The 27,110-nt window shown below is 40.9% G+C and overlaps 1 protein-coding gene across 2 annotated transcripts in view; it reads left to right on the top strand.

Annotated features, from left to right (window-relative positions):
- RAB4A (RAB4A, member RAS oncogene family) overlaps window positions 1-22,367 on the top strand; it is a 32,277-nt gene extending 9,910 nt beyond the window's left edge. Inside the window, exons 3-8 of one of the 2 annotated variants that reach the window (XM_073338058.1) lie at window positions 1,789-1,903; window positions 3,730-3,792; window positions 7,887-8,041; window positions 10,421-10,516; window positions 12,657-12,818; window positions 21,239-22,367. In XM_073338058.1, the coding sequence (XP_073194159.1) occupies window positions 1,789-1,903; window positions 3,730-3,792; window positions 7,887-8,041; window positions 10,421-10,516; window positions 12,657-12,772 (545 nt within the window). In that variant the 3' untranslated portion in view covers window positions 12,773-12,818; window positions 21,239-22,367. Of the gene's footprint in view, window positions 1-1,788; window positions 1,904-3,729; window positions 3,793-7,886; window positions 8,042-10,420; window positions 10,517-11,546; window positions 11,573-12,656; window positions 12,819-21,238 lie in introns of those variants that run through there. The other variant, XM_073338059.1, reaches the window with a different exon arrangement.
- The last annotated feature ends 4,743 nt before the right edge of the window (window positions 22,368-27,110 follow it).

The following is a 27,110-nucleotide window of genomic DNA, read 5'->3' as shown; positions in this document are numbered from 1 at the left end:
GACTGCTGATTTTAGAAAACTTAGAAAGGTCCACCTTTAAACAGATGTCATGATTCACCCTTTAACTATAAAGGCACTCCTATGCCACTATAAGGCATGGCAGTGCATAATGCTCTCGAAGCATTTCACAAAGATGGGAAGATTTTATTGCTATTTATCTAGATGGGCAGCTGAGACAGACAGAAGTTTACCAGAGTGTCCTGAGGAAACTCAACTGTCTCCCAATGCCTAGTCTCTTGCTATGACTGATAGATAGGACCTTACCAAATTCATTGCCATGAAAAACACGTGGTGGATTATGAAATCTGGTCGTTTGTTTTTGTTTGTTTTTTTACCCTATACTATGCAGATTTCACGGAGGAGACCAGAGTTTCTCAAATTGGGGGTCCTGACACAAAAGGGAGTTACAGGGGGTTTGAAGGTTATTTTAAGGGGGTTGCACTATGGCCACCCCTACTTCTGCGCTGCCTTCAGAGCTAGACAGCCGGAGAGCGGGGGCTGCTGACTGAGGGCCCAGCTCCGCAGGCAGCAGCGCAGAAGTAAGGGTGGCAATACTATACCATGCCATCCTTACTTCTGTGCTGCTGCTGGCAGTGACTCTGCCTTCAGAGCTGGGCTCCTGGCCAGCAGCCACTGCTCTCCAGCTGCCTGGCTCTGAAGGCAGCACCACTGCCAGCAACAGAACAGAAGTAAGGGTAGCTGTACTGCAACCACTCTTACAATAACCTTGTGATCACCCCACACAAATCCTTTTGGGTCAGGACCCCTACAATTACAACACTGAAATTTCAGAATTAAATAGCTGAAATCATAAAATTTATTATTTTTTAAATCCTATGACTGTGAAATTGACCAAAATGGACTGTGAATTTGGTAGGGCCCTACTAATAGGCAACCCTGCCTTTCATGTTAGCAGATACTTCGTTGACTCTGGTAGTGGTGCTTAAATGTAAGATAAACCAATAAAAACATTATCACTTTGGGTCATGCATTCATTGTCATGATATTTAAACAAAAATGAACTGGGATTCTGATACACAGTGTGCATTATGTACGGTTTGTTAGCTAGTTAATAAACTATTTAACCTCCTGGTTGACCCATGCAACACTCACATGGCCCCGTAGTTATGCACTGGGGCATGTTCCTGTACTTAAGCAGGTGTGAATTGCTGCACATTTTGAAATATGAGCTCCGTATGTATGCACAAGAACAAGCTTATTCGTTTACTTTACAGGAGAAATAGAGCCTCTATATTTGTGGACAAGACTGAGTCCGTTGTGTTCTGCTGTTGTATTGAATTGATCTGTTTTTAAAAAATGTAGAGCCTGAAACATGGTCATACAGAGATTATATTAAAATTACCCTAAAATTGCTAGTGGGTTCAGTATTATGAAGTGGCTGTATTTTAAGAGAATCTTTCCTGCAGTGATATTTTGAATTGGTCAGGATATTCAAAAATTGAGGGGGAAAATGTATTGATGGCACTGGAGATACGTTGGATTATGTACAATTCATCTGGTCTTTTGACAAGCAAGTTGTAACTTTATGGTTACAGTTGAAGAGTTTTGCTCCTGCCTAAAATGGGAGCATATGCTTCACAGAAGTTGATTTATCTAGCATTTACAGTAAGTGGTAGAGATCTATTTTTAATGGCACTTTCACTGTTTATACTCTCACCTTCACAATGAATATATATTGAAATGTTTCTAAGTTATGTAAAAACGTCTAATCATAAACCTGAAATGTTTTCAAAATAAGCACTAAATCTGTTTTTCTTTCTATTTTAGTCAAAGATGACTCAAATCATACTATAGGAGTGGAATTTGGTTCCAAGATAATAAATGTAGGGGGTAAATATGTAAAATTACAGATATGGGACACAGCAGGACAAGAGAGATTCAGGTATCTTTTTCATTTACTTTATTAAAGAATATTTAATACTAAATTGGAGGTGTAGATATTATGGACCAAATTCAGCCCTGGTGTAAATGGGTGCAGTTAATGTCTGAGTCATTGGAGTTGTATCTGCTTATGTCATGGCTATGTTATGTCAGTGCTCTGTTCCACTGAGTCAGATTCTCAGCTTGTGTAAACTGGTGTAGCTCCATTGACTTCCTCAGTTGATGCAAGTCGGCATCATTCTACTGTTCAAGCCTTCTGTTTTTCATATATTGAAACACCACTCATGCGGTTGGTTGTGTAGTGTAAGTTTATATAATGGTTAAGGTATGTAAATAGAGTAATACATGCCTTAAGTTTGCTTACCAAATTCAAATATCATGTTATCACATTTTGAGTACTCAGATTTGTGTGGGAAACTTCTGGCTGGAACAAGGAAGTGCCAGGAAACTATATGCCAATCAAAATATACAAGAAAATAAATCACAATATCAATGTAGTCTTTTACAAAAATAGTCCTAGTACATTTGTCAAATACATTCATAGTCTGCCAAATACACTTCTAGAGAAACTGGTCTATGTCCCAGACATGTTGGTATAGGTACAATATATTGTTAAAGGTACATTGGTGTTTTGGTTTTGATAAGTGAAGGTCATTGCCTCTCTCCACTCCCTTAAATGATTCAGACGGCTATTTATTATCTGGTATATTCCAGGATCCCAGTTAAAATGCAGATACTGAAGGTTTTGATACAAATATTTGAATTGACCTCTATCTAAAAGTACTCAACGATACGTTATGTCTAGTTCAATATTCTTTAACTGAACAGTTGATCAAAACTCCAATTAGAAATTATCTTTAGTTGCTTAAAGCTAAACTACAACTGACCTACACTGGGTGACTCTCTTTATCTGGGTTTATCTGGTGAAGTTGCAAATTTTTAAAAAAATATCATGTCTGAAACACGATGTACTTTCATTGCAGTGTAGACATACCCAGGGTTAGTGGAACTCAAGTTAGCAGACCCTGGGTTAGTTAACCTAGGATTTGAGCATCTTTAGGAATTGTTGAACCCTAAGTCCCAACCTGGGGTACCAGTGTCTATGAATTATGAGGGCCCAAGTCCAAACACCCATATCCCAGATTTTTTAGCACCTCCCAAAATGTTGCCATTCTAGTCTGTTGTGGTGCAGCGTGGGAGAACTTCACTGTTCACGAAATTTGACAGAAGACAAAGTAATAGGGTTTGAACCTTGGGTTCTGGCTTGACTGTAGGGTCCTGGGTCCAAGCCCCGGGTTAGTGCTATTTGTTTGTAAATGGCCGAGGGGGCTAGGCTTGAGCCAGAGTTCCGAACCTGGGCTAATATTGCAGACAGGGTAGATATACCCAGTAAGAGCCTCTTAGGAAAACCTCCACTGGAGGTCATAAAAGACAGACCAAATAATAGGAGAAATGAATTTCAAAGCTGAAGACTCCTGAGAATGTCCTGCTGTTGGGCAAACCAGAGGACTGTTCATGCACCTCGGATGATCACAATTGCCCTGGAATGAGTGGATACAATCTCTCATGTAGCCAGGACCCAGAGAGTTTGGAACTCCTAGGTCAAACGCACAGTTCAAACTCTGCCTGGAAGTCACTTGGTAACCAGTGCAGATTGCAAAACATTGGTGGAAGGTGCTTCCTCCAGGAAATACTGCTTAATTAGTTGCTTCAGTTTCTGAATTGTTTGAAAGCGTAGCCCCATATGGAACACATAATGGTAACCCAGACTTGAGATGACAAAGACATTATGGGAGCATAATTTTGCAACTTAAAATTCCCTTTCAGGTCTGTAACAAGAAGTTACTACAGAGGTGCAGCGGGTGCTTTGCTTGTCTATGACATTACCAGGTAATAAAAATTAACCATTTCTGGCTTTTTCTTTTTTACTTAATAGTATCTAGTGTCAAATGAATTATAGACTTAATTCAAAATGTTTTTCTTTAAAATCAGTACTTAGGGGCTTATCAGTTGGACGTGACAGAGGAGGAGAGAGACGTGGTTGGTTTGTTCAGTTACAGGATGCTTTAATGTGGTGTGGTTGTGAAAAAAGGCAAATGTGTTCCTAAGGTATATCAGGCAAGGCATTTCCAGTAGAGAGAGAAGTATTAATGCCATTGTACAAGGCATTGCTAATAGGAATACTGTGTACAATTCTGGTGAATGAATTCAGCTGGAATGAATAAAATGAATTCAGCTGGAATTGGTGTAGAGAAGATCTAGTAGGATGATCAGGGTCTAAACAGTGAAGTTCCACTCTGATCTAAAACAGCATTAATATAAGGTAGAAACAGAATAACAATCTGACACTAGTTTACCAAGCCCAGGGTGTCACAAGTGAAGAGCAGAATTTAGCCTCTTTACTGAGGAAGCAAATTCTTTTCTGGAAACCTGACTTATCTGTGTGCTGGTATGGCGGTTCCCCTCTTGCTCTCTGGAGAAAGTGAGGTGGTTAGCTGGATCCCCCCAGATTTGGGAGGTACAGCTCTAGATGTAGTACTAGAATTACTTCTGTTCATGCTTCTGTCTTAATTTTTTATTGTAGGGGTCACTGAGCTTCCTTAGCTGGTAGTGAAACCCAGTTCTCAACAATGGTTAATCAGATAGCTGTGTTAACTTCTATATGCACTGATTTTTTAGGATCAACTGTCTTCTCCCCACTGACATTTTATAACCAAATTCTTGTGGAACACCAGTCTGATCAGAGTGTAACTGACTTATATAAATCCTTAAAAATTCTTTAGAGGTGGTGTTCTTGCTTAATATGGCAATAGGTGCTGTTAAAAAAACAAAAACAAACAAACAATAAATCCGAAGCTAGATAGCTACTCAATGTTTAGCTAGAGGAATTTTGTATTACCACAAACATGAGAATATATACAGAACGTTTCATAGTTATGTCATTATACTTCACTAGCAGTTTACTGGTGTACACATGAGTTCATCAAAAAAACTACTAGTCTAAAGCTCTTGTGCTAAACTTCATTCCAAAGTGAGCTCTTATTGCTAATTTCTAAACCCCACTGAAAACTTCCACAAAAATAAATACCGATATGATTGTAGTGTACAAGACCACTAGGTTACTCAAAGCAGTAACTTTGTTGTGTGCAAGACATGAACGAATTAGAATGGAACAAGCTACACCACTTTTATTTCACCAGCAATACCCACAAGCAAGGGTATACTGCTAAACACCCATCATTTAAGCAAGCACCATACCCTGACAGGTGATATGAAATAGAGCCTAGAATGAACTATTGGCAAGATTATTGTATACCTCCCTGGGCTAGATGGCCCTCGTGTTATCCTTCTGGGCATAACCCTGACACTCAGCAGTCTCACTATATGAAGAAACTAAGGGAGATCTCTTATTGGCTCCAAAGATCCGGGATATGTCAGTTTCTAGAGAGAAGGACCAGTCTCCAGTTATTATTCCAGATATACTCTGGTAGTGCTGAAAGGTTATCAAGAGATCTCTCCAGAGCTGGAGGACATGGCATTAGCATTGCCTTTCAGAGGATACAGTCTTGTTTTAAAAATTAATAGGAAGAATTGCAACAACTCTTAAAATTCCTCCTGTGGCAGTGGAAAAATTCTACAGCCTAAATTTGATATCCTTGGTTCTAAGAAGGTGACTACATTGCTGCTATTGAATGAGCTTTTAGAGCCAGCCAAAAACATACGGTCCAAGCCTGCATCAATACAGGCTGTGTCCAAGTAGGGAGATAAACTATTATCAGGTTCCTTAAGAAAACTTTATTTTCACATTCACTCTAGTTGGGGCTGCAGTTCAAAGCTCAAAGGCCCATCAAGTTGACTTTACACCAGCAGACAGAAGGAAAGATGATAAATTTAACTGGCAGAAAAATCATCTTGTTGGCAATACTTGGCATCGGAGTATCCAATTACCAAGAATACAATGGCAAGGTACTAGTTGCATCTTTAGGAAAAGATGGTGATATTTAAAGATCTCTTCCAGAAGATCAGAGAAAGCTGGTTAATACACTGATATCAGAGGAACAGTTAATGGCAAAACACTGATTGCAGCATTCGATTCCTCTGATGCATTTGGAAGAGCAGTAGCCTCAGCAGTTTCTTAAACATCACACTTTGCTCAGTCTGTCTTCAGAGACAAAAGTAAAAGTAAAGAACCTCCTGTTTGAAGTGTGATAGCTTATTCTCCACTAAAACGAAGGATACTAGGCCTACTGCCATGTCCTTGGGAGTATACCAACCTCCCAATGGAAACCTGAAGTAAGTCTTTAGGTAACAGACAAAAAATATCCATTTTCATCTAGTTCCTCCTGTTTTAATCAAAGGTTACAATACCAACATCAATGGGTACTCCTTGATAAGCTACCAGTAAAAGATCAGGAAGACTCAATGACTTTTTCTGGGTCAGACCTGAGGCCACAGACTTGATCTGAGGATCAAGAACGATGAACCAATATGGAACCATATCTCCCTCCTCTCCCCCCATAGCCTCATTTGGATACCACCTATATAATTTTCAAAATGTTGTGTCTGGTTATCCCAGTCCAAAGTGGGCATTTGGAAATGATACAAAGTGGATGTGTGAGCCAATTCAAATCCTTCACCCCCTCCTTCCCTATTCACATAGCGAGAGGTAGATTTATTTTTTTTAAAACCACCCTACCAAAACAAGGCATTCCACTTCACATGCTTTCCCCCCAGGGACAGGATGAGAGAATAAACATGTGACAGGTATGTAGTCACATTGTTTAATGCACTACCAGAAAGCACTCCGATACTATGGTGATGAGCGTAGTATAAGAATCTATATACAATAGATTATTCAGGAGTCCCTCTTATTTATGAAAGCCTGCTATGAACAGAGGTGCTCTCTCTTTCTTTTGGAGATGAGGGCCATAGAAGAAGTGCCAAAGGAGTTCAGAGGAAGAGGTTTTTACTCAAGATATTTACTGATCCCAGAGAGAGATCTATGATCTATATTGAACCTCAGGAAAGTTTATATTCTGGATGTTAACCCTAGCATCTATTATACCTTCCCTTGCCCTTCAAGATTGGTTTGGAGCGCTCCATCTCAAGGATGCATGTTTCAAATGCACAGAAAATATCTTCATTTTGTAGTGAGGAGGAAGAACCATTTCCAGTACCACATTCTCTCATGTGGTGTGTTTACTGTCCCCAAGTGCCTGTCTGCAGTTGGCAGTGCATTTAGAGTGGAGATTCATGCATACCTGTCCTTAAACAATTGGCTAATCAAAGCATCCTCAAAATTAAGCCTTTCCAGGGCTATTTCCACACAACCGGCCTGCCTTCTTGGCAGACTAAGACTCATGATAAAAGAGACTGTCACTTTTGCTTTCCACTCAAAGGATCCTCTTCATAGGAGTGATTCTGGAGACTCTGGTAGGAACAGCCTTTCTGCCAAAGGACACATTTTTAAAAATTTGTCTTCAGCTATAAACTTCCCCTCTTCCTTGGAGTTCTAACTGAATTCTTCAGAGGGCAGTAGAAGGAAGTGAGGTGGCCAGAACATCATGCCCCCTTTTATAATCTCTGACTCAATGTTGAGGAACAGTGAAAAGAAGAGTAGGAGGATGTGAGTGCTCCAACAAGTTCTATCAAAAGAATTCACTTATCAGAGCTGCACCATTGACATATCTCATGAGTGTGAATATTCAGTCTATCGCAAAACTCTGGTGACAGTAAATAACCTCTTGTTATGCTCTTCATATGTAGATCTCAACATGCTTTACAAAGGAGATCAATTTTATCCCCGTTTTCAAAATGGGGAAACTGAGGTGAAGTGATTTTGTCCAAGGTCACCCAACATGCCAGTGACAGAGACAGGAATAGAACCCTGATCTCTTGAGTTCTATCCTTTAGGCCACCCTGGTCCAGAAGTTTATAGAAATATTTGTAATTGTATATTATTGAACTGTTTTTGTGTTATGCAGCCGAGAAACCTACAACGCACTTACTAATTGGTTGACAGATGCAAGGATGTTAGCAAGTCAAAATATTGTGATCATACTGTGTGGGAACAAAAAGGATCTCGATGCAGATCGTGAAGTTACTTTTTTAGAAGCATCCAGGTTTGCACAAGAAAATGGTAGGTAGTCTGTCTAATCTGGTATTGAAGATGTATTTTTTTTACTTGAAATTATTCAGCTTTTGTGTCTAAGGAACTAACGTTTGCCCACTTACAAACCTTGTTAAAATCCTAATACTATTGTCAGTGTAATGCCCCTTCCCTTTAATCTAATATTAAATACAGAGGGCTTCGCTGAAGTAAAGGGGAAGGAGGGAGGAAATTTCATTCCCTGAGGATCCCATCATGTAGTTTCCTGAGAGAGTCAGTGAACAGAACTCTCTTCCCTGACAACAGAAAAGGCCAAAAAGATGGCCCACAAAGCCCCCTTGTTCCCAGGAATCCATGGGAGGCTAGAACCATCCATGTAAGGGCTGTGTGCCTCAGGTGCTTCATCCCCTACTTCCTGTTCCCTAATAGCACAGCTGCATTGAAGCCACACTATCAAGGATTCCACCTACACATAACTACTCTCCAGGCCCTCTTAAAGGAGGGTTTCTAACTATAGAGAAGATCCACTGAGAAAATAATATGGCAGAAATACAGGCAACGCAGCTCCAGGCTATATCTTCATAGGGCTGGGGAGAGAATGATGAATGGGATCTTCTAGCTCCCACTCTTTTCCCCCTGTGAGGATCCCTCTCCTATGGAGATCCTTTTGCAGGTTCTTGGGGTAGGATGGTGCACAAAGGCAGCTTCCATGTGGGAGGGGTGAGATCCAGGCATGGAGGTTCCCCTCCCTGCATGGATCTGAAAGAGCATTACCTGGGCAAAAATATGAAAGTTATAGGCCAGCTGATTCTTTTCTGCAATTTAAGGAGAGAAAGGGAAGGAAGACGGAACAGTGTTCTTTTAAAAAAAACAAAAAACACACCAAGACCTGGTCTCAAAAATCCAATCTTAATTGTTTTTCAGTCTCCTACATGATTTTGCTATGATCCAAAAATTGCAGGCAATGCAACATTATGTGAGGATCTGAGTGTGGGGAGTGACTTCAAACGTTGTTTCTCACAAAGAGGAAAACAGTTGTGTAACTTGCTCTGTTAACTGGTGATAACATATAGTACAGTACTTGCTTTAAGCCACTGTGGAGCAGCATTGATTAACCTTGTAAAGGGAAGTTAAGCTTTGAAATGTAACATGAATGGTAGGCAGGCAGGCAGGCAACATCTCCTAAGAAAATCAGGACGGACAAGGCAACCCAGCAAATCCTATAAAGTGACAGTCCTTTAGCCGCTGGAACAAATCAAGTTGGTATTGTCTAGCCAAAATGCAAATATGCCCTTGGTTTGGATAGTGGGTGAAGGTATCTTGGGCTATGGCTGAGAAGAATGGTGGGGTTTCCCTGCTATTCCCCTTCCACCTTTAAAACAAATCTTTCCTAAGTAGACCTTTTATTGAGGGATGGATTTTCTGAATAGCTTTCTCTCTCAATCTTAAAATTTGAATTTTATAACTGAAAGGTGAGGAGAGGGTATTCCCAGGTAAAGTTCACTTCAGAGGACTGGATAAAGATGCAGTAAACTTCCAAATAACTGTATTGCTATCATATTTGAGATAAAGTGGTAAGCTGAATTTTCATCCAAGAACTAGCTCATGGTGCCATAGAGACAATATGCAGCCTTTTGTAGTCTAGAACAGCATTTTTAATTTGTGTATGATCAAGTATCTATTTGGTGAATGTAATGTTGTTTGTGACCTATTTGGGAAATATTAGCCACCGATTTAATCTCCCTTCCATTAGAGATTTTAAAAATTGCTCAAAATAAGTGTATTTTAGGTTTGGCTTGGAGCAGCTTCATAGTTTGGTGCTCACATCACCGTTTCCTCTCTGGCACCATGCTTGCAGCTTTTAGAGCATTTTTTAAAATATTCACTGGAAAACACTTGTGCTGAATAACAGCATGGTGAGTTAAAGGAACATAGAACACAATCAATTAAAGAATCCATATCTGTATTACTAAAACCTCTTGATAAATCTAATGTGTTACCATAAATGCTGGCTGATTTTTATCCTCCACTTGCTTTGAACAGTAAAACTAGATGGGCCTGTGCAGTTGGTTTCATTTTCCGGTTCCCATGCACAAGCAGAATGCTGTTCCATTTGAGTTTGCAGCACTTGAGGGAGAATGTTTAAATCTCAAACCAAAACAATTTTTCAATTGCATATAATCATGAATATGTCAATATTCAGTATGTTCTAGGACTTCTACCTTCAGAACCTAATTTTTTTTTTTGTATGGGAGGGAGGCTAAACTGCTTCAGAGTCTCACTTAAAAATAGCTTCTGTTTAAAAGACATTCTTACTGTTCTGACAAACTTTTTCTTGTTTCAAGTACAGTAAAGAGTATTTCAAAGTTTTAATGACCTGAGATTTTATTTTTCTGGCATTAAATGCAGAGCTGATGTTTTTGGAAACAAGTGCACTAACCGGGGAGAATGTTGAAGAGGCCTTTGTACAGTGTGCAAGAAAAATACTTAATAAAATTGAATCAGGTAAATTGAAATAAAGATTGGTTGTTAGAATGTATTTTCACTTCTTGTCCCACAGTGAAAACTACAGAATCTCACAGCTTTGGAATTTCCTTATAGTAAAAGTTTAGTCACAGTGCATCAGTAAATCTATGTAACAGATTACACGTATGAATAGATTAAATGTGTACATTCTTTTGTTGTAGAAAAATGTCCCTTTCTGTTTATCCACCTCTTACCTCCCCATATATGTTAACAGGAATGAACATTAAATTTAATTGCGTTCATCAAAAGGAGACTGTACCTCCATAGAGTTTCTTAATGTTAGACTTAATATTCAGCTTTTTGGTTGCAGGCTGCATGCTCTGTGGCCTTGTTTGTCTTCACAAGAACAGAGCCTCTGAATTAGGAAGACTTAAGTTTTAGCAGCTTTCTATGCTGCATCACTATCAGAGCAGATATGACTCTTCAGATCACTTTTGCGCCTGCTTTTATATAGGTAGGGAATAATAATATCAAGGTGATTAAATAGATCATATACTTACATATGAGACCTTGCCTTGCTATAGAAGTGCTCTGATTGACCTGAATGGCTTCTGGCTGAGGTCAGCTTATTCATTTTTATTTTTGCAGGCTCCAGAATACACAAGGTGCCTCATAGTACAAGTGAGACTTGATTATGGTAATAGTCATGGCAGCAAATCCACTTTCTAGTCTACTTGGTGCCTCCATAAAATAACTTCTTAAAATTGGCAAAATCAGGAAGCTCAGTCTAGTAGGGAGCCAGTTTCCATGTTTTGAATTCCAAGGACATATTTTGAATGTTCAGGAACTCTTTAGTGTAAATTCCTCTGTTCCTTTTTAACTCAATCAAGGCCAAAACTCCATTTGTTATTTGTATTTTAAATTAAAATGGACCAAAACAGAAAGCTCACACCTAGTGTATCAAACTGATCTATCTATCCCTGGTTTACTGTGGTACTTTTGATCCTTGTTTGTTTGAAAACTAGTCTCTAAAATTGTGTAACCTTTTTTTTTTTCTTTTTCTTCTCAGAATGAAATTGGAACTATAAAGCAAACGTTAGTTATTTTGGACTTTAACTACCTCTATAACGGAATAGACCTCTTGCTGCAGTCAGAGGGCTTGTCTGCACAGGGAAGTTAGTGCACAGTAAGCTAGAGTGTGAATTTAAAGTGCATTAGCTATTTTGCACAAATTTCCCCATGTGGACACACTCTACTGCATACTAAGGCCACATCTACATTACACACCACTTTTCAGTGGCATGTAGTGTACATGTAGCTAAATGCCACCAGGGAAGGCACACTGTGTCAACACTGCAGTGCATAGCTACCCAAGTTAGTGAAAGCCTCTGGGAGCGGGGAGGCCATGGGAAAAGGCTTCAGCTGCTCCCTGCTGCCAGAGCCTTTCCTTGCTGCCTCTCTCCACCCTCCCCCCCGAGCCTTTTCCTGCTGCTGGAATCTTTCCCTGAAGAGAAAGGCTCCAATGGCAGGAGCTGGCAGCCTTTCCCTGCCACCTGCCCACTGCCACAGCCTTTTACTGCAGAGGGAAAGGTTCCTGCAGCAAGACACTACACTGCTACATTTAGCAGTGTAGATGGGTGGCACAGCTTGGGCCAGTAGAGAACATGTAGGGAATGTACTTGGGGTACATATCCACACACTTCAGGTGTCTACTCTGCTGGCTTAATCCATGCCTTGCCATCTGCACTGCTATTTATACCCATACTAGGAGGGCTGTGCGTGTGTGCCCACTGCCAAAAAAAATCCTGCAGTGTAGAGAAACACTGCACTTTGGGCAGGCAGAGAAAGCTACTATGCACAAGGCACTTTTAGTGCGCAGTGTAAGTGTTCCCACAGCGAACTAGTACACACTAACCGCTGTGGGCTTTTTCCCCATGTAGACAAGCCCTAAGTCACTTGTAAGATGCACTGCTTCAGTTCTGTTCAAGGACTGGACAATTTGAAACTACTGTGGGAAATGAGATGGAATTATCTGAATGATAAAACTGTGATCCTGTTCTTTATAACTGGGATAGGAAAACATAAATGCTAATAACTTTATCTAGTGTTAGCTATTTTTACTTGTAATCTGTTATCTACAAATGAGGATAACTTATAAGGCCATTTTGTTTCTCGTCAGGTGAACTGGATCCAGAAAGGATGGGCTCAGGAATTCAGTATGGAGATGCTGCCTTGAGACAGCTGAGATCCCCACGTAGAGCACAGGCTCAAAGTGCTCAAGAATGTGGCTGTTAAAGAAAACACAACAAAAAAAATTGAACACTTGTTCTAGAAACAAAAGGTAAGCCATAGAAATTGAGAATGAGCATCTTTGGTAGGTTGCTCTACCTCATTAGTTTATTATATTGATGCCGCCATACAGAGCCTTCATATTTTGTGGTGTTGGACTTTTTCACAGCTAACTTGTTTGGTTTTGGGGGTACCAAGGTGAGTTGTCACCCCTCCCCCCTTGCCTCCAGTATGAGGTAGAGTTGCTTGCTCTTAGCTGGATGTCAGCTCCCTGACACCTCCAACCTGTTCGTCACCCATGCACACTTCTCTGGGCAATGCCAGCCCTTTCCACATAGTTCTCTGAAAAATCTGCTCAATGTGCAGTGGCAGTCACAAAGATAAATGTTAGGAATGGGATAGATAAGACAATAAATACCGTAATGCCACTATATAAATGCGTGGTGTGCCCACACCTTGAATACTGTCTGCTGTTCTGGTTACCCCATCTCAAAAAGATATTTTAGAATTGGAAAAAGTACAGATGAGTGCAACAAAACTTATTAGAGGTAAGCAACAGCTTCCATATGAGAAGAAATTAAAAAGACTGGAACTGTTCACCTTAGACAAGAGATGACCAAGGGCGGAATATGGTAGAGATCTATAAAATCATGAATGGTGTGGTGAAAATGAATAAGGAAGTATTATTTACCCCTTCATGTAACACAAGAACCAGACGTCACCCAATGAAATTGAAAGGCAGCAGGGTTAAAACAACGTAAGAAAGTGTTTCTTTACACAGTCAGGCTGTTGAACTCATTGCCAGGGGATGTTGTGAAGGCTAGAAATATAACTGGGTTCAAAAAATAATTAGCTAAGTTCATGGAGGATGGGTCCATCTATGGCTATTAGCCAAGATGGTTGGGCAAGGAACCCCATGCTTTGGGTGTCCCTAAACCTCTGACTGCCAGAAGCTGGGACTGGATGATGGCAGATATCCCTTGATGTTCTGTTTCATTCCCTCTGAAGCATATGGCACCAGCCACTATCTAAAGACAGCATTCTGGACTAGGTGCACCATTGGTCTGAGCCATATGGCCATTCCTATGTTCCTTTACCTTGCAAGTTAAGAATAGGTGTACTCCCGTCCCTGAGTTCTTTTGATGTGTTCCTGTAGTGTCCAGCTCCTTGTCTAGTGAACACTCACAGAAATACCAGGTCTGTGGTCCCCAAGGGAACAGTGTACACACCAGCTTACATGATGCAGCTCAGGATCAACACCTTGCTTAATACCTCAGTACTGAGATACTGTTATAGTGAAAACAGCAATAGGTTTATTAAAGATTCAAGAGTTGGGGAGTAATGATAATGGATAAAGAAGGGCTACATAAAAAACAAAATTACATGTTTTCTAGGTACTAAACTTAACTATTATGTTCAACTTTTGTCTAACGAAGTTTTATCTAATCCAGAGCCATTTGCAGCTTCTTTAACCAAGGCTGGTTGTGATCCTGTTTTCCTGAATGTAAATGCACTTTACTTCCTAGGTGCAGGATTAGGGGGTGTCTTCCTTTCCTTTTACTTATGTCCCCAAAGTTCATTGTCTGTACTTAGAAACAGTATATCCGCATCACTTGTTTTTCCTCTCTTCTCTGTTGACTTGCATATCTCTCTGTTGACTTCATATGTAAATGTGCATCCATTGTGTTAACTTAAAATGCTTAATTTACATGGCAACAGAGGCACATGAATAAACATGTTCTGTCTGACAGGAAACCTGTTTTTCCACCTCTGCTATGACACAGAATCTAAGAACTTATTTTCAGTACCCATACACAGCTCTTCATGGTGTCTGTACATACATTTCACAACAATAACAATGACCAGTATGAGCCTAGATTTCATTTAAGACTTCACATAACATTCTTTGGTGAACCAGAACCTGTGTATCATGATCAGGATATTCTTGTAACCTCCTTGCCAGTTAGTGTTGTGGGGTTCTTGGGTTACAAAACCGTTGAACAATAAAGTAATATGCAAAGGTTCATTTGTGCTGCCATTTTCCTCTTCAAGTAGAGGTAGGTTCCATGCGTCAACTGTTGAAATATGAAATGATTGAGAAATTCTATAGAATAAAAATAATCAAAGGCCCTGCTCTTTGCACTGTTCTGCTGCCATGAAATATGTTCTAACTTTTCAATAGACATCTGTACTGTACAGAAGTGCAAACCATTTCCACGGTGTCATATGGAAATATTTCTAGAAATCAGAATTCAAAAAAACATAGGGTACACGTCCATATCTATCAAAGGCTTTTTTCATAATCAGTTTTTTTTAAAGTAAATGTTAAAAATCAAACTTGGTCTTTAAAATGAATTAAAATATAATATGTTGTTCCAAACATTCTCCTCTTCCTTCTAGGAAGAATAGCCTTAGGTGTCTTGCATCCCTTCTTATGACTTGAGCGGAAATGCAGCAAATGCTTCTTCCCTTTTGCTGGTGTAAGACAGAGTTACCACTTCAGGCTGTTGTCTAAAGTAATTTGCAGCATATGGGGGAGCACCAGTCTGACAGATGTCTCTGGGAGACAGAAAGGGAGGCTAGAATGTAACATCCCTCACTCTCTTTTCAGGAGTTCTCAAGCAGACTGTGGAAATGACGGGCATGTTCCAATGAAGATCAGCAGCTGATTTCTCCTTGCAAGAATGCCTGACTGTTTCCCGCATGGCTCTTGAAACAAAAAGGGAGGCAATGAGCTGTGTTTGGCCAGCCCTTCTCAGAATCAGAGTTGATGCTTCCCAACTCTGGAGGTGTGCCAGGCTGGAGAGGGAGAGCTATTGATAGACAAGCCTGTTTCCTCTCCTCCTTCCAGTAGCACACAGGGGCTTACAGATGGGTGGAAGTCAGATGCTCTACTTTAGGGAGCTCAGCAAGCTGGTTTGTTTGCTTAACTTCCTCAGGAGCACTTCTCCCACTCTCCAGTTTCCTTCAACTATCTAGGGTTTTCTTGAGGGCTTTTTTCATCTAGCTGTCCATCCAACCTAAGAATGGCCATACTGGGTCAGACCAAGGGTCCATATAGCACAGTATCCCGTCTTCTGACAGTGGCCAATGCCTGGTGCCCCAGAGGGAATAAACAGAACAAATAATCTTCAAGTGCTCCATCCTGTCACCCATTCCCAGCTTCTGGCAAACAGAGGCTAGGGACACCATTCCTGCCCATCCTGGCTAATAGCCAGTGATGGACCTATCCTCCATGAATTTATCTAATTATTTTTTTAACCATGTTATAGTCTTGGCCTTCACAACATCCTCTGGCAAAGAGTTCCACAGGTTGTGCGCTGTGTGAAGAAATACTTCCTTTTGTTTTAAACCTGCTCCCTATTAATTTCATTTGGTGACCCCCAGTTCTTGTGTTACATGAAGGAGTAAATAACACTTCCTTATTTACTTTCTCTACACCAGTCATGATTTTATAGACCTCAATCATATCTCCCCTTAATTATCTCTTTTCCAACCTGAAAGTCCCTGTCTTACTAATCTCTCCTCATAAGGAAGCCGTTCCATACTCCGAATCATTTTAGTTGCCCTTTTCTGAACCTTTTCCAATTCCAATATATCTTTTTTGAGATGTGGTGACCACATCTGCACACAGTATTCAATATGTGGGCATACCATGGATTTATAGAGGCAATATATTTTCTGTCTTATTATCTAGCCCTTTCTTAATGATTCCCAACATTCTGTTTGCTTTTTTGATTGCTGCTGCACATTGAGTGGATGTTTTCAGAGAACTATCCACAATGACTCCAAGATCTTTCTTGAGTAGTAACAGCTAATTTAGACCCCATCATTTTATATGTATAGTTGGGATTATGTTTTCCAATGTGCATTACTTTGCCTTTATCAACATTGAATTTCATCTGCCATTTTGTTGCCCATTCACCCAGTTTTGAGAGATCCTTTTGTAGCTCTTCTCATTCTGCCTGGGACTTAACTATCTTGAGTAGTTTTGTATCCTCTGCAAATTTTGTCACCTCACTGTTTACCCCTTTTTCCTGATGATTTGTGAATATGTTGAATAGGACTGATCCCAGTACAGACCACAGGGGAACACCACTGTTTACCCCTCTCCATTCTGAAAACTGACCATTAATTCCTACCCTTTGTTTCCTATCTTTTAACCAGTTTACCAATCCATGAGAAGACCTTCTCATGACTGCTTACTTTGCTTAAGAGTCTTTGGTGAGGGACTTTGTGAATGGCTTTCTGAAAATCTAAGCACACTATATCCACTGGATCACCCTTTTCCACATGCTTGTTGACCCCCCTCAAAGAATTCTAGTAGATTGAGGCATGATTTCCCTTTACAAAAACCATGTTGACTCTTCCCCAACAAATTATGTTCTTCTATGTGTCTGACAATTTTGTTTTTACTATTGTTTCAACTAGTTTGCCCGGTACTGAAATCAGGCTTACTGGCCTGCAATTGCTGGGATTGCTTCTGGAGCCCTTTTTAAAAATTGGCATCACGTTAGCTATCCTCCAGTCATAGAATCATAGAATATCAGGGTTGGAAGGGACCCCAGAAGGTCATCTAGTCCAACCCCCTGCTCAAAGCAGGACCAATTCCCAGTTAAATCATCCCAGCCAGGGCTTTGTCAAGCCTGACCTTAAAAACCTCTAAGGAAGGAGATTCTACCACCTCCCTAGGTAACGCATTCCAGTGTTTCACCACCCTCTTAGTGAAAAAGTTTTTCCTAATATCCAATCTAAACCTCCCCCACTGCAACTTGAGACCATTACTCCTCGTTCTGTCATCTGCTACCATTGAGAACAGTCTAGAGCCATCCTCTTTGGAACCCCCTTTCAGGTAGTTGAAAGCAGCTATCAAATCCCCCCTCATTCTTCTCTTCTGCAGGCTAAACAATCCCAGCTCCCTCAGCCTCTCCTCATAACTCATGTGTTCCAGTCCCCTAATCATTTTTGTTGCCCTTCGCTGGACTCTCTCCAATTTATCCACATCCTTCTTGAAGTGTGGGGCCCAAAACTGGACACAGTACTCCAGATGAGGCCTCACCAATGTCGAATAGAGGGGAACGATCACGTCCCTCGATCTGCTCGCTATGCCCCTACTTATACATCCCAAAATGCCATTGGCCTTCTTGGCAACAAGGGCACACTGCTGACTCATATCCAGCTTCTCGTCCACTGTCACCCCTAGGTCCTTTTCCGCAGAACTGCTGCCTAGCCATTCGGTCCCTAGTCTGTAGCTGTGCATTGGGTTCTTCCGTCCTAAGTGCAGGACCCTGCACTTATCCTTATTGAACCTCATCAGATTCCTTTTGGCCCATTTGGCCCATTTTTGAGTCATTTGGTACAGAAGTGGATTTAAATGATAGGTTACAAACTATAGTTAGTTAGTTCTGCAATTTCACATTTGAGTTCCTCAGAACTCTTTGGTGAATATCATCTGGTCCTGGTGACTTCTTGCTGTTAAATTTATCAGTTGGTTGCAAAACCTCCGCTAATGACACCTCAATCTGGAACAGTTCCTCAGATTTGTCACCTAAAAAGAATGGCTCAGGTTTGGGAATCTCCCTCACATCCTCAACCGTGAAGACTGATGCAAAGAATTCATTTAGTTTCTCCGCAATGACCTTATCGTCCTTGAGTGCTCCTTTAGCATCTTGATCGTCCAGTGGCCCCACTGGTGGTTTAGCAGGGTTCCTGCTTCTGATGTCCTTTTAAAAAAAAAAAAAAAAAAAAATTGTATTCCTTTTTTGAGTCTTTGGCTAGCTGTTCTTCAAATTCTTTTTTGGCCTTCCTAATTATAGTTTTACACTTCATTTGCTAGAGTTTATGCTCTTTTCTAGTTTCCTCACTAGGATTTAACTTCCACTTTTTAAAGGATGCCTTTTTGCCTCTCACTGCTTCTTTTACCTGTTGTTTAGCCATGGTGGCACTTTTTTAATTCTCTTAATTTGTTTTTTTAATTTGGGTATACATTTAAGTTGAGCCTCTATTATGGTGCCTTTAAAAGGTTTCCATGCAGCTTGCAGGGCTTTCACTTAAGGCACTGTACCTTTTTAATTTCTGTTTAGCTAACCTCCTCATTTTTGTGTAGTTACCCTTTCTGAAATTAAATGCTACAGTGTTGGGCTGCTGTAGTGTTTTCCCCGCCACAGGGATGTTAAATTTAATTATATTATGGTCATTATTATCAGGCAGTCCAGCTATATTCACCTCTTGGACCAGATCCTGTGCTCCACTTGGTCCTAAATCAAGAATGGCCTCTTCTCTTGTGGGTTCCAGGACTAGCTGGTCCAAGATGCATTTAAGGTGTCAAGAAACTTTATCTCTGCATCCCATCCTGAGGTGATTATGCACCCAGTCAATATGTGGCTAGTTGAAATCCCCTATTATTATTGAGTTTTTTTTATTTTAATAGCCTCTCTAATCTCCCTGAGCATTTCACAGTCCCTATCACCATCCTGGTCAGGTGGTCAGTAATATATCCCTACTGCTATATTATTCTTATTCAATCATGAAATTACTATCCTTAGATTCTGTGGTACATTGGTTCATTTAAGATTTTGACTTCATTTGATTCTATGCTTTCTTTCACATGTGGTGCCACTCCCCCACAAGCAGAACCTGTTCTGTCCTTCCAGTATATTTTGTACCCTGGTATTACTGTGTCCCATTGATTACTCTCATTCTGCCAAGTGTTTGTGATGCCTATTATATCAATATTTTCATTTAATACGAGGCGCTCTAGTTCATCCATCTTATTATTTAGACTTCTAGCATTGGCATATAAGCACTTTAAAAACTTGTCACTTTTTAGGTGTCTGCCACTTATGTGATGTAATTGAATGAGACTTTTTTCATTTGACTGTTTCTCATCAGATCCTACCTGTATTTTATCATCTTCCATCCTCTCCTCCTTACTAGGACATAGAGAATCTTCATTTATATATCCTCCCGCTAAGGGATGTCTGTGTCCGAACCATGTGCTCTTCCGCACCTGTCAGCTTTCCCCCATCCCTTTAAAAACTGCTCAATGACCTTTTTAATTTTAAACTAAATGCCAGTAATCTGGTTCCATTTTGGTTTAGGTGGAACCTATCCATCCTGTATAGGCTCCCCCTTTCCCAAAAGTTTACCCAGTTCCTAATAAATCTAACCCCCCCTCCCCCTCCTACCTACACCATTGTCTCATCCACACATTGAGACCCTGCAGTTCTTCCTGTCTAACTGGCCCTGCGTGTGGAACTGGAAGCATTTCAGAGACTGCTACCATGGAGCTCCTGGACTTCAATTTCTTACCTAGCAGCCTAAATTTGGCCTCCAGGACCTCCCTCCCATCCTTCGCATGTCACTGGTACCTACATGTACCACGACCACCAGCTCCTCCCCAGCACTACACATAAGTCTATCTAGATGTCATGAGAGATCCGCAACCTTTGCACCAGGCAGGCAAGTCACCAAGTGGTTCTCTTGGTCATCGCAAACCCAGCTATCTGTTTCTAACAATTAGAATCGGCCATTACTAATACCTGTCTCTTCCTAATAACTGGAGTTCCCTCCCTTGGAGAGGTATCCTCATCTGGAAGGAGGGTCCCAACTACAGGATCATTTCCCTCTGCTTCAGTTGGATGTCCTCCTTCCTGGAGACTTTCATCCTCCTCAATAACACAGAGGCTGTCAGACGGGGGGTGGGACCGTTCTACTGTGTCCTGGAAAGTCTCATCTATGTTACCTCTCTGTCTCCCTTAGCTCCTCCAGCTCAGCCACCCTGATCTCCAAAGCCCGTACACAATCTTGGAGAGCCAGGAGCTCCTTGCACCGAATGCACACATATGTCACCTGCTCATAGGGCAGGTAATCAATACATGCTGCATTTGGTGCAATAAACAGATGGTTTTTGAGGAGAGCCACCCAGTTGCTCTGAGCTGCAGATGTATTAAAAATAAAACTGGTCTTTGAAACGCAATAACTGAATTATTTTCTCTGCATTCATTTTGGCCTGCGTGTGATATAGTATGAGTAGTACACATCCTCTTCATTCAAGTTGCTAGCAGAAATCTGAACAGAGGAGGTTGAAACTTAAGAAAGAGAGCAAAGTTTTAAAAATTTGCAAATATTGATTTCTTAAATCAACTGTCATCCTTAAATCCTAAAATGAAACTTTCTATTCCTAGTGTAATCTGTGAGTTGGCAATCCCTCAATCAAAGGGCTTTAAAGGGCTTTGTGCTCTTTAAATGAAGGAAAACTAGAAGGAGGATGCAGCTTGAGGGATCCTGAGTTTGCAAATGACTTGAAGAATGCATCCATCTGAAGTCCCAGGAACTTCAATGGGGCTTCGCAAGGGTGCATGTGCATGGATCCAATTGCAGGATTTGAACCTTTTTTTCCCCCCTAAACTTAGAAAGCTTAAATTTTCATAAAATGTTCACAGCAATGATATGTTCTTTTGTATTTTTCAGATGTCCATGCAATTGGTGTTTGTAGCAACAACTGACAAAGCTTGAAGGCTATGCAGTTTTTTAAAAACATCTTTACTAACGTATGTGAACAGAAAAGCCACTGCTGGAAAAACAGTTCTGTATGGTGGTAGGCAAGAATGTGCATATGACACAGCAGACTGCAAAACAAACCTGACAATTCAGTGGACAATACTAAGACTCACCTGTATGTAAACCATTTTCCGTTACATATTTTTGTCACTCACCTTTAAAGTATTGCTGTATACTGTATATAATGTAACAGTAAATTTCCAAAGCATGATCTACTTATGTTTGATATAATAAATGTTGCACTAAAAGCAATTATATTTTATTTTTTTAATCATATTAACTAAAACTTGTTAACTGAGTTAGGCTTTGTCGTGTTTGTGTTAATTGCACACTAGGTTATGTTTATGACCTGAAATACAAAGCCACTGGCACTGTCACTGATTTTTCCTTCTTCACTACGTTTGCCACACTCTACAGGGTGTTTACATGATCATTCTTGAAGTACGGTGAGGACATTACCTACGTTTACTAATCTGTCAGATTTGGAATGGACGTTTTAATGAAGTGCATCTGTCCTGTTTTCTGACCATTCTTAAATAAATTTCTCTCAACTATATTTTTTCCTACTTTGTAGGTTAAAAATGCTGCTGCTAAGTCTCTGAAATGACTGCTGTCTGACCTTGGATCTTGGAATTTTTTTCTGTGTTCTCTGGTTCTTTTCTTTTCCTTTTCTACTTCTGTTGTATAGAAGCGGGGGCCAATGAGGTTAGTGGGTTTGTTTTTGTTTGGAAAAACTGTGCATCTTCTATTTAATGATTCTAATGCTGCGTGAGGAGTCCATGAGAAATCATTGTGGTGATCTTTCATGTGTCTGTAATGAGAGCAGTTTCTATAAGGTATTGCTTAATCTCATTAGACTGCACTTCTTAAAAATGCTTTAGCTACTAATAAAGCAATCGGCCATAAAAAGTAATGGGTGCTGCTGAATGCATACCTGTTCAGTGCGGCCAAGTGTTTCAAATGTACGGTATCTAGGAAGTGCAACCAACTATGCTGAATGTGGAATTTTCATTAAAATTTATTTTAAATATTCTAAAAACTATATATGGTATTATGGGATTTTAAACATAGGGCTTGATGGTTCTAATTGGAGGGTCTCTTCATACAAGTCTCCCCTCTGGCCTGCAATAGGGTACCATCCTCCCTGTTGTCAGATCCCACTGAGGGTATTTCATAGTGTTGGTGATTTATATACATGAGGAAATGGAATATAGGTGGGCTACATGCATTTTTCTCTCTGCCCCTGGAAACCATCAGGTATTCAGCCTGTCATATTAACTTTAGTGCAGAGTTGTTTAGGATGTTGGAACCTCCCTCCTGAGCTCTTTATTGTGGGGCAAAACAGCCAGCACAGGAAATCCTGTTGTCGTGGCTCCATTAGAGCTATACTAAGGCGGTGGGAGAGAGTCCAATGACAGCAGGAAGCCTAGATATCCACATCACTCTCCAGGAGTGGTGGGAAATCTATATAGCTTATGTATTGCCACTTAAGGACCTATGGAGTGGGGGCATTTCTGAAAGGAATGTAATAAGGAGGGGGGTCAAAGGGTTTCTCAAGAATGTAAGTCCAGAATAACTCCATTGAGCTTAAGGTTATACAGGTGTAACTGAACAGGATTTGGCCCAAGAAACCTAGCAACACAAAAAATTATTTGTCAGACATCTATTACAATTCCATGGGCCAAAAACTGCATTACTGAGGGATACCTGAATCCTCACTTGTTAAAGAACACAGGTAGAATATAAATGTTTCAATATTAAAATGAAACTGAATTATAGTGCCAGAGGGTATTGGCAGCACATGAGCACAGCTAGAGTGCTTGAGGTAGATACTAGAGCCCCTCAATGGAATTCTAATCCTACATTTAAAGATAGTGCATCTTGGGGCTTGGTGCAGTTTAAATGTTTTTCCAAAAGGGTGTGGGTCTGTATCTAAACTGAATGTAAAAGCAAAAGGATTAAATTGAATCATCTTACCATGCTTTGTACAGGGAAAATCTAACTTTGAAGTCTTGCAGGCCATTAGTCCAAGTAGCTTTGTATGATGTTCCTTTCTCAATAAAAATGGTCAGCATGCAGCATTAGACTTAAATGGCATGTAGAAAAGACGCTTATTGTATTATTCCTGGGGGGAATTCTGCACCCAAAAAATATTTTTTAATTCTGCAAAATTCTACATATTTTATTTTGGTAATTTATTTCAAAATACCTGTCAGCAAGTATGTCTGTAACAATGCATACTACAAAAAAGATTCAGGAAATGTTTTTTGACAAATAGATGCCTTACTGGGCATATTAATACAGAACTCAGTAATTAAACAACAATACAGAACTATTTCCCATACCCCTCAAAAGCAGTGCAAACGCTTGGGGGAATCAGGGGTAATGGAAGAGCTGAGGGAGAGGGAAGTAAATGGCTGGAGAGGAACCTGGATGTGAACTTAAAGGGTTGTTGGGTATGGGTGGGGAAAGTATGGAACAGGTTGGGTGGGGCGGGGAGGGATTGTTAGGGAGTGTCCCCATGCAGACCTTGAGTGACCCCTAGCCTCTACCATTCTTTCAGGCACATCTGCCCTGTCCCCATGTGTTTCTGTGCCCCCACGCTCCATCCACTTCCCCCCTGTAGCTCTGCATCTCCCTCCCCCATATCCCTGTGCCTCCACTCCCATTCAGCCCCTGCCCCAGTCTGTCCTCCCCCACTAGCCCTTAGGAGCCCCGATCTGACCCGCAGCAGCCCCACGCTGTCTATCTCCCCATATTTCCTGACCTGGTCCAACAGGCACTGTGAAGAAGGCAGGCTCTTTCTCTTCCCTATCCTGGCTGGAGCTTGCCAGGAGCAGCTGCTGTGCTCTAGTGCCACAGCGCCCTCTGGTGGGCAAAACTGCAGCAACTTTTCAGCAGAAGCTATTTTCTACCAAAAAATGTTTAAAATGTGCATGGTACATGAAAACATACACGCGCACAGTGATGCAGAATTCCCCCAGGAGTATTGTATAGCATAGATGTCTGACCATCCATTTCTGGTCTACCTAGCTGACCAGAAATGCTCCCAAGGAATGTTCCTCTCCTGGTATATTTGCATATATTTTTTGGAAACTGCCTAATACTGCATTTCAAAGCCTAAAATAACTCCAAAGAACCATAATATGTAAATATCTGCCTTGATCCCAATTTCTGGGTTGTCTTCTAGCACGTATCATCTGGAAGTGCTTTCTACCACAGCCCCTCTGTTTCTCCTCCCAGACAAGAGAGAGAATATAACTGGTGATTCAAAATAGAGGGAGTTTGCACATCAGACTTGAAAGATGCTGCTGATAGCTTTTAGTTTTAGATCCTGCAGTTGCCTGTCCTTTGATCCCAGACTCCGCTGGAGGTAGTCCAATGGGATATGTTGCCTTCATACCAGCTTCTTTAAGTTGGGAGAATTTGTGTCCTGTTTTCCACATTCCCAAAACAGGAATGAATGCTGGGAAATGAGTGTCTGGTTTTCACCTTTACACCTCCTGTTCAACTTTTTGGTAGATGGTGAAGAAAGGGGAAGGCCGCCTGACCTTCCTAGTTCTGAGATGTAGCACAAGCCGTGGTCTCTCTCCTGCCACTATTGCTGTGATCAAAGTGGGTAGGGCCTTTAATCATCCAGTTTTACTATTACTCACCAAGTTAAGGGTGCTGATAAGAGGAAGGTTTGCTTAATTCCAAGATTCTCTAACCCCAGTGCTACTTGCAGTGTGGTCTCAGGTGACTTTCTCCTCCTTGAGTGATAAACCTCATTCATTTTCCTTCTCTGCAGCTCTTTACTTTTCTCTGTTACAATGTAGTTTTCTTCAGTGTTACAAATGTGATCTTTTTGTTTTTTCCAAACAGTCTGAGAAATAACTGGTGCAGCTTTAGATTTGGAGTGATTAAAAACAGTATCTCTTCCTCCCTCCTGCCGTTCACATACAAAGCTGATAAAGAAGCCTTTTGTTTATATGAGAGTACTTTTTGAATAGTTTGGTCAATTTTCTGGAACTAAAAATAAGCTAAGCACAATTTTTTTCTGTAAGCTTCCAGATTCCCTTCATTGTAGAATAAGTAGCTTTATTACAGTAAGCCTTAGTGTATATACTTGATCTTAACATCTTAGTGTTTCTAAAAATAGTGCATTCAGACAGTGCACATTAACAAGGTTAAAGTGCATGACTTGTATGTTAAGATTTGTACTGTAATGCATATTTCATTTTAATGACCAATTGGTACTAGAGGTAAAGTAATAAGGTGTTTTAAAACTTAATGTAGTAAGCTTTGGGAAAAATGTAATCATTACAGAGGGTAGCTCTCCACAGAGTGTACGTTAGATTATCTATTATTCCACAGTGATAGACTTGAAGATCTCAAATGTTGTGCTAGGAACATCCCGAAACTAGTAGTTCAAGTTTGGCTCTAAAATTTTAATCATACATGTAACAAAGCAGATTGACAAACGTAGTGTTTACCTAAATAGTCCCCTTACCTTCCCTAAACATAGCGCATTCATTCCATGTGTAAAGTTCTTACTCTAAGGCCATGTCTACACTATGAAATTAGGTTGAATTTATAGAAGTTGGTTTTCTAGAAAGCGTTTTTATACAGTTGATTGTGTGTCCCCACACAAATGCTCTAAGTGCATTTAGGCGGCAGTGTGCATCCACAGTACTGAGGCAACTGTCAACTTCCAGAGCTTTGCACTGTGGGTAGCTGTCCCACAGTCTCTGCCGCCCATTTGAATTCTGGGTAGAAATCCCAGTGCCTGATGGGGCAAAAACATTGTCAGGGGTGGTTCTGGATACATATCCTCAGGTCCCCCCCTTCCCTTCCTGGCTGAGTGACTTAGCCAGGTCATTTCCCTTTTAAGTTTCATCTCATGACAGTTCAGTCCTGCCAGCAGTCCTACTGCACCGTCTTCTAATGAGCAGCCAGCAGACGACAACTGTCAGCAGTAATACTTCACCGTCTTTGGCTGAGCACCCAGAAGCTGATGATGGCCAGCAGTCGTACTGCACCGTCTGCTGCCAGCAAGATGTATAAAGATAGATTAAGTGGATCAAAACAAGAAATAGACCAGATTTGTTTTCTATTCATTTTCTCCTCCCTCCCTCCGTGAAATCAATGGCCTGCTAAACCCAGCGTTTTGAGTTCTATCCTTGCAGGGGCCATTCTGTTTCTACTTGATGCAAAGCCACCCCCTTTGTTGATTTTAATTCCCTGTAAGCCATGTTGTCAGTCACCTCTCCCTCTGTCAGAGCAACGGCAGACAATCGTTTCACGCCCTTTTCCCTGGATTGCCTAAGCAGACACCATAGCACAGCAAGCATGGAGCCCATTCAGCTCACCGCAGCAGTTATGACCATTGTAAACACCTCGCATGTTATCATGCAGTTTATGCAGAACCAGCACCTGAAAAACCAGGAGAGGAGGGGACGGCAGCACAGTGATGAGGATATGAACACAGATTTCTCTAAAAGCATGGTCCCCAGCAATTTGGAGATCATAGTGTTACTGGGGCAGGCTCATGCCATGGAAAGCCAATTCTGGGCCTGGGAAACAAGCACCGAGTGGTGGAACCACATGGTGTTGCAGGTTTGGGATGATTCCCAGTGGCTCCAAAACTTTCGCATGCGTAAGGGCACTTTTATGGAACTTTGTGACTCGCTTTCCCCTGTCCTGAAGCACAAGAATACCAAGATGAGAGCAGCCCTCACAGTTCACAAGCGAGTGGCAATAGCCCTGTGGAAGCTTGCAACGCCAGACAGTTACTGGTCAG

This window comes from Lepidochelys kempii, chromosome 3, assembly GCF_965140285.1.
Source record: "Lepidochelys kempii isolate rLepKem1 chromosome 3, rLepKem1.hap1, whole genome shotgun sequence".
Classification (NCBI taxonomy): Eukaryota; Metazoa; Chordata; order Testudines; family Cheloniidae; genus Lepidochelys; species Lepidochelys kempii.
Note: the sequence above shows the minus strand (reverse complement) of the source record. Positions and strands in the feature narration are given on the sequence as shown.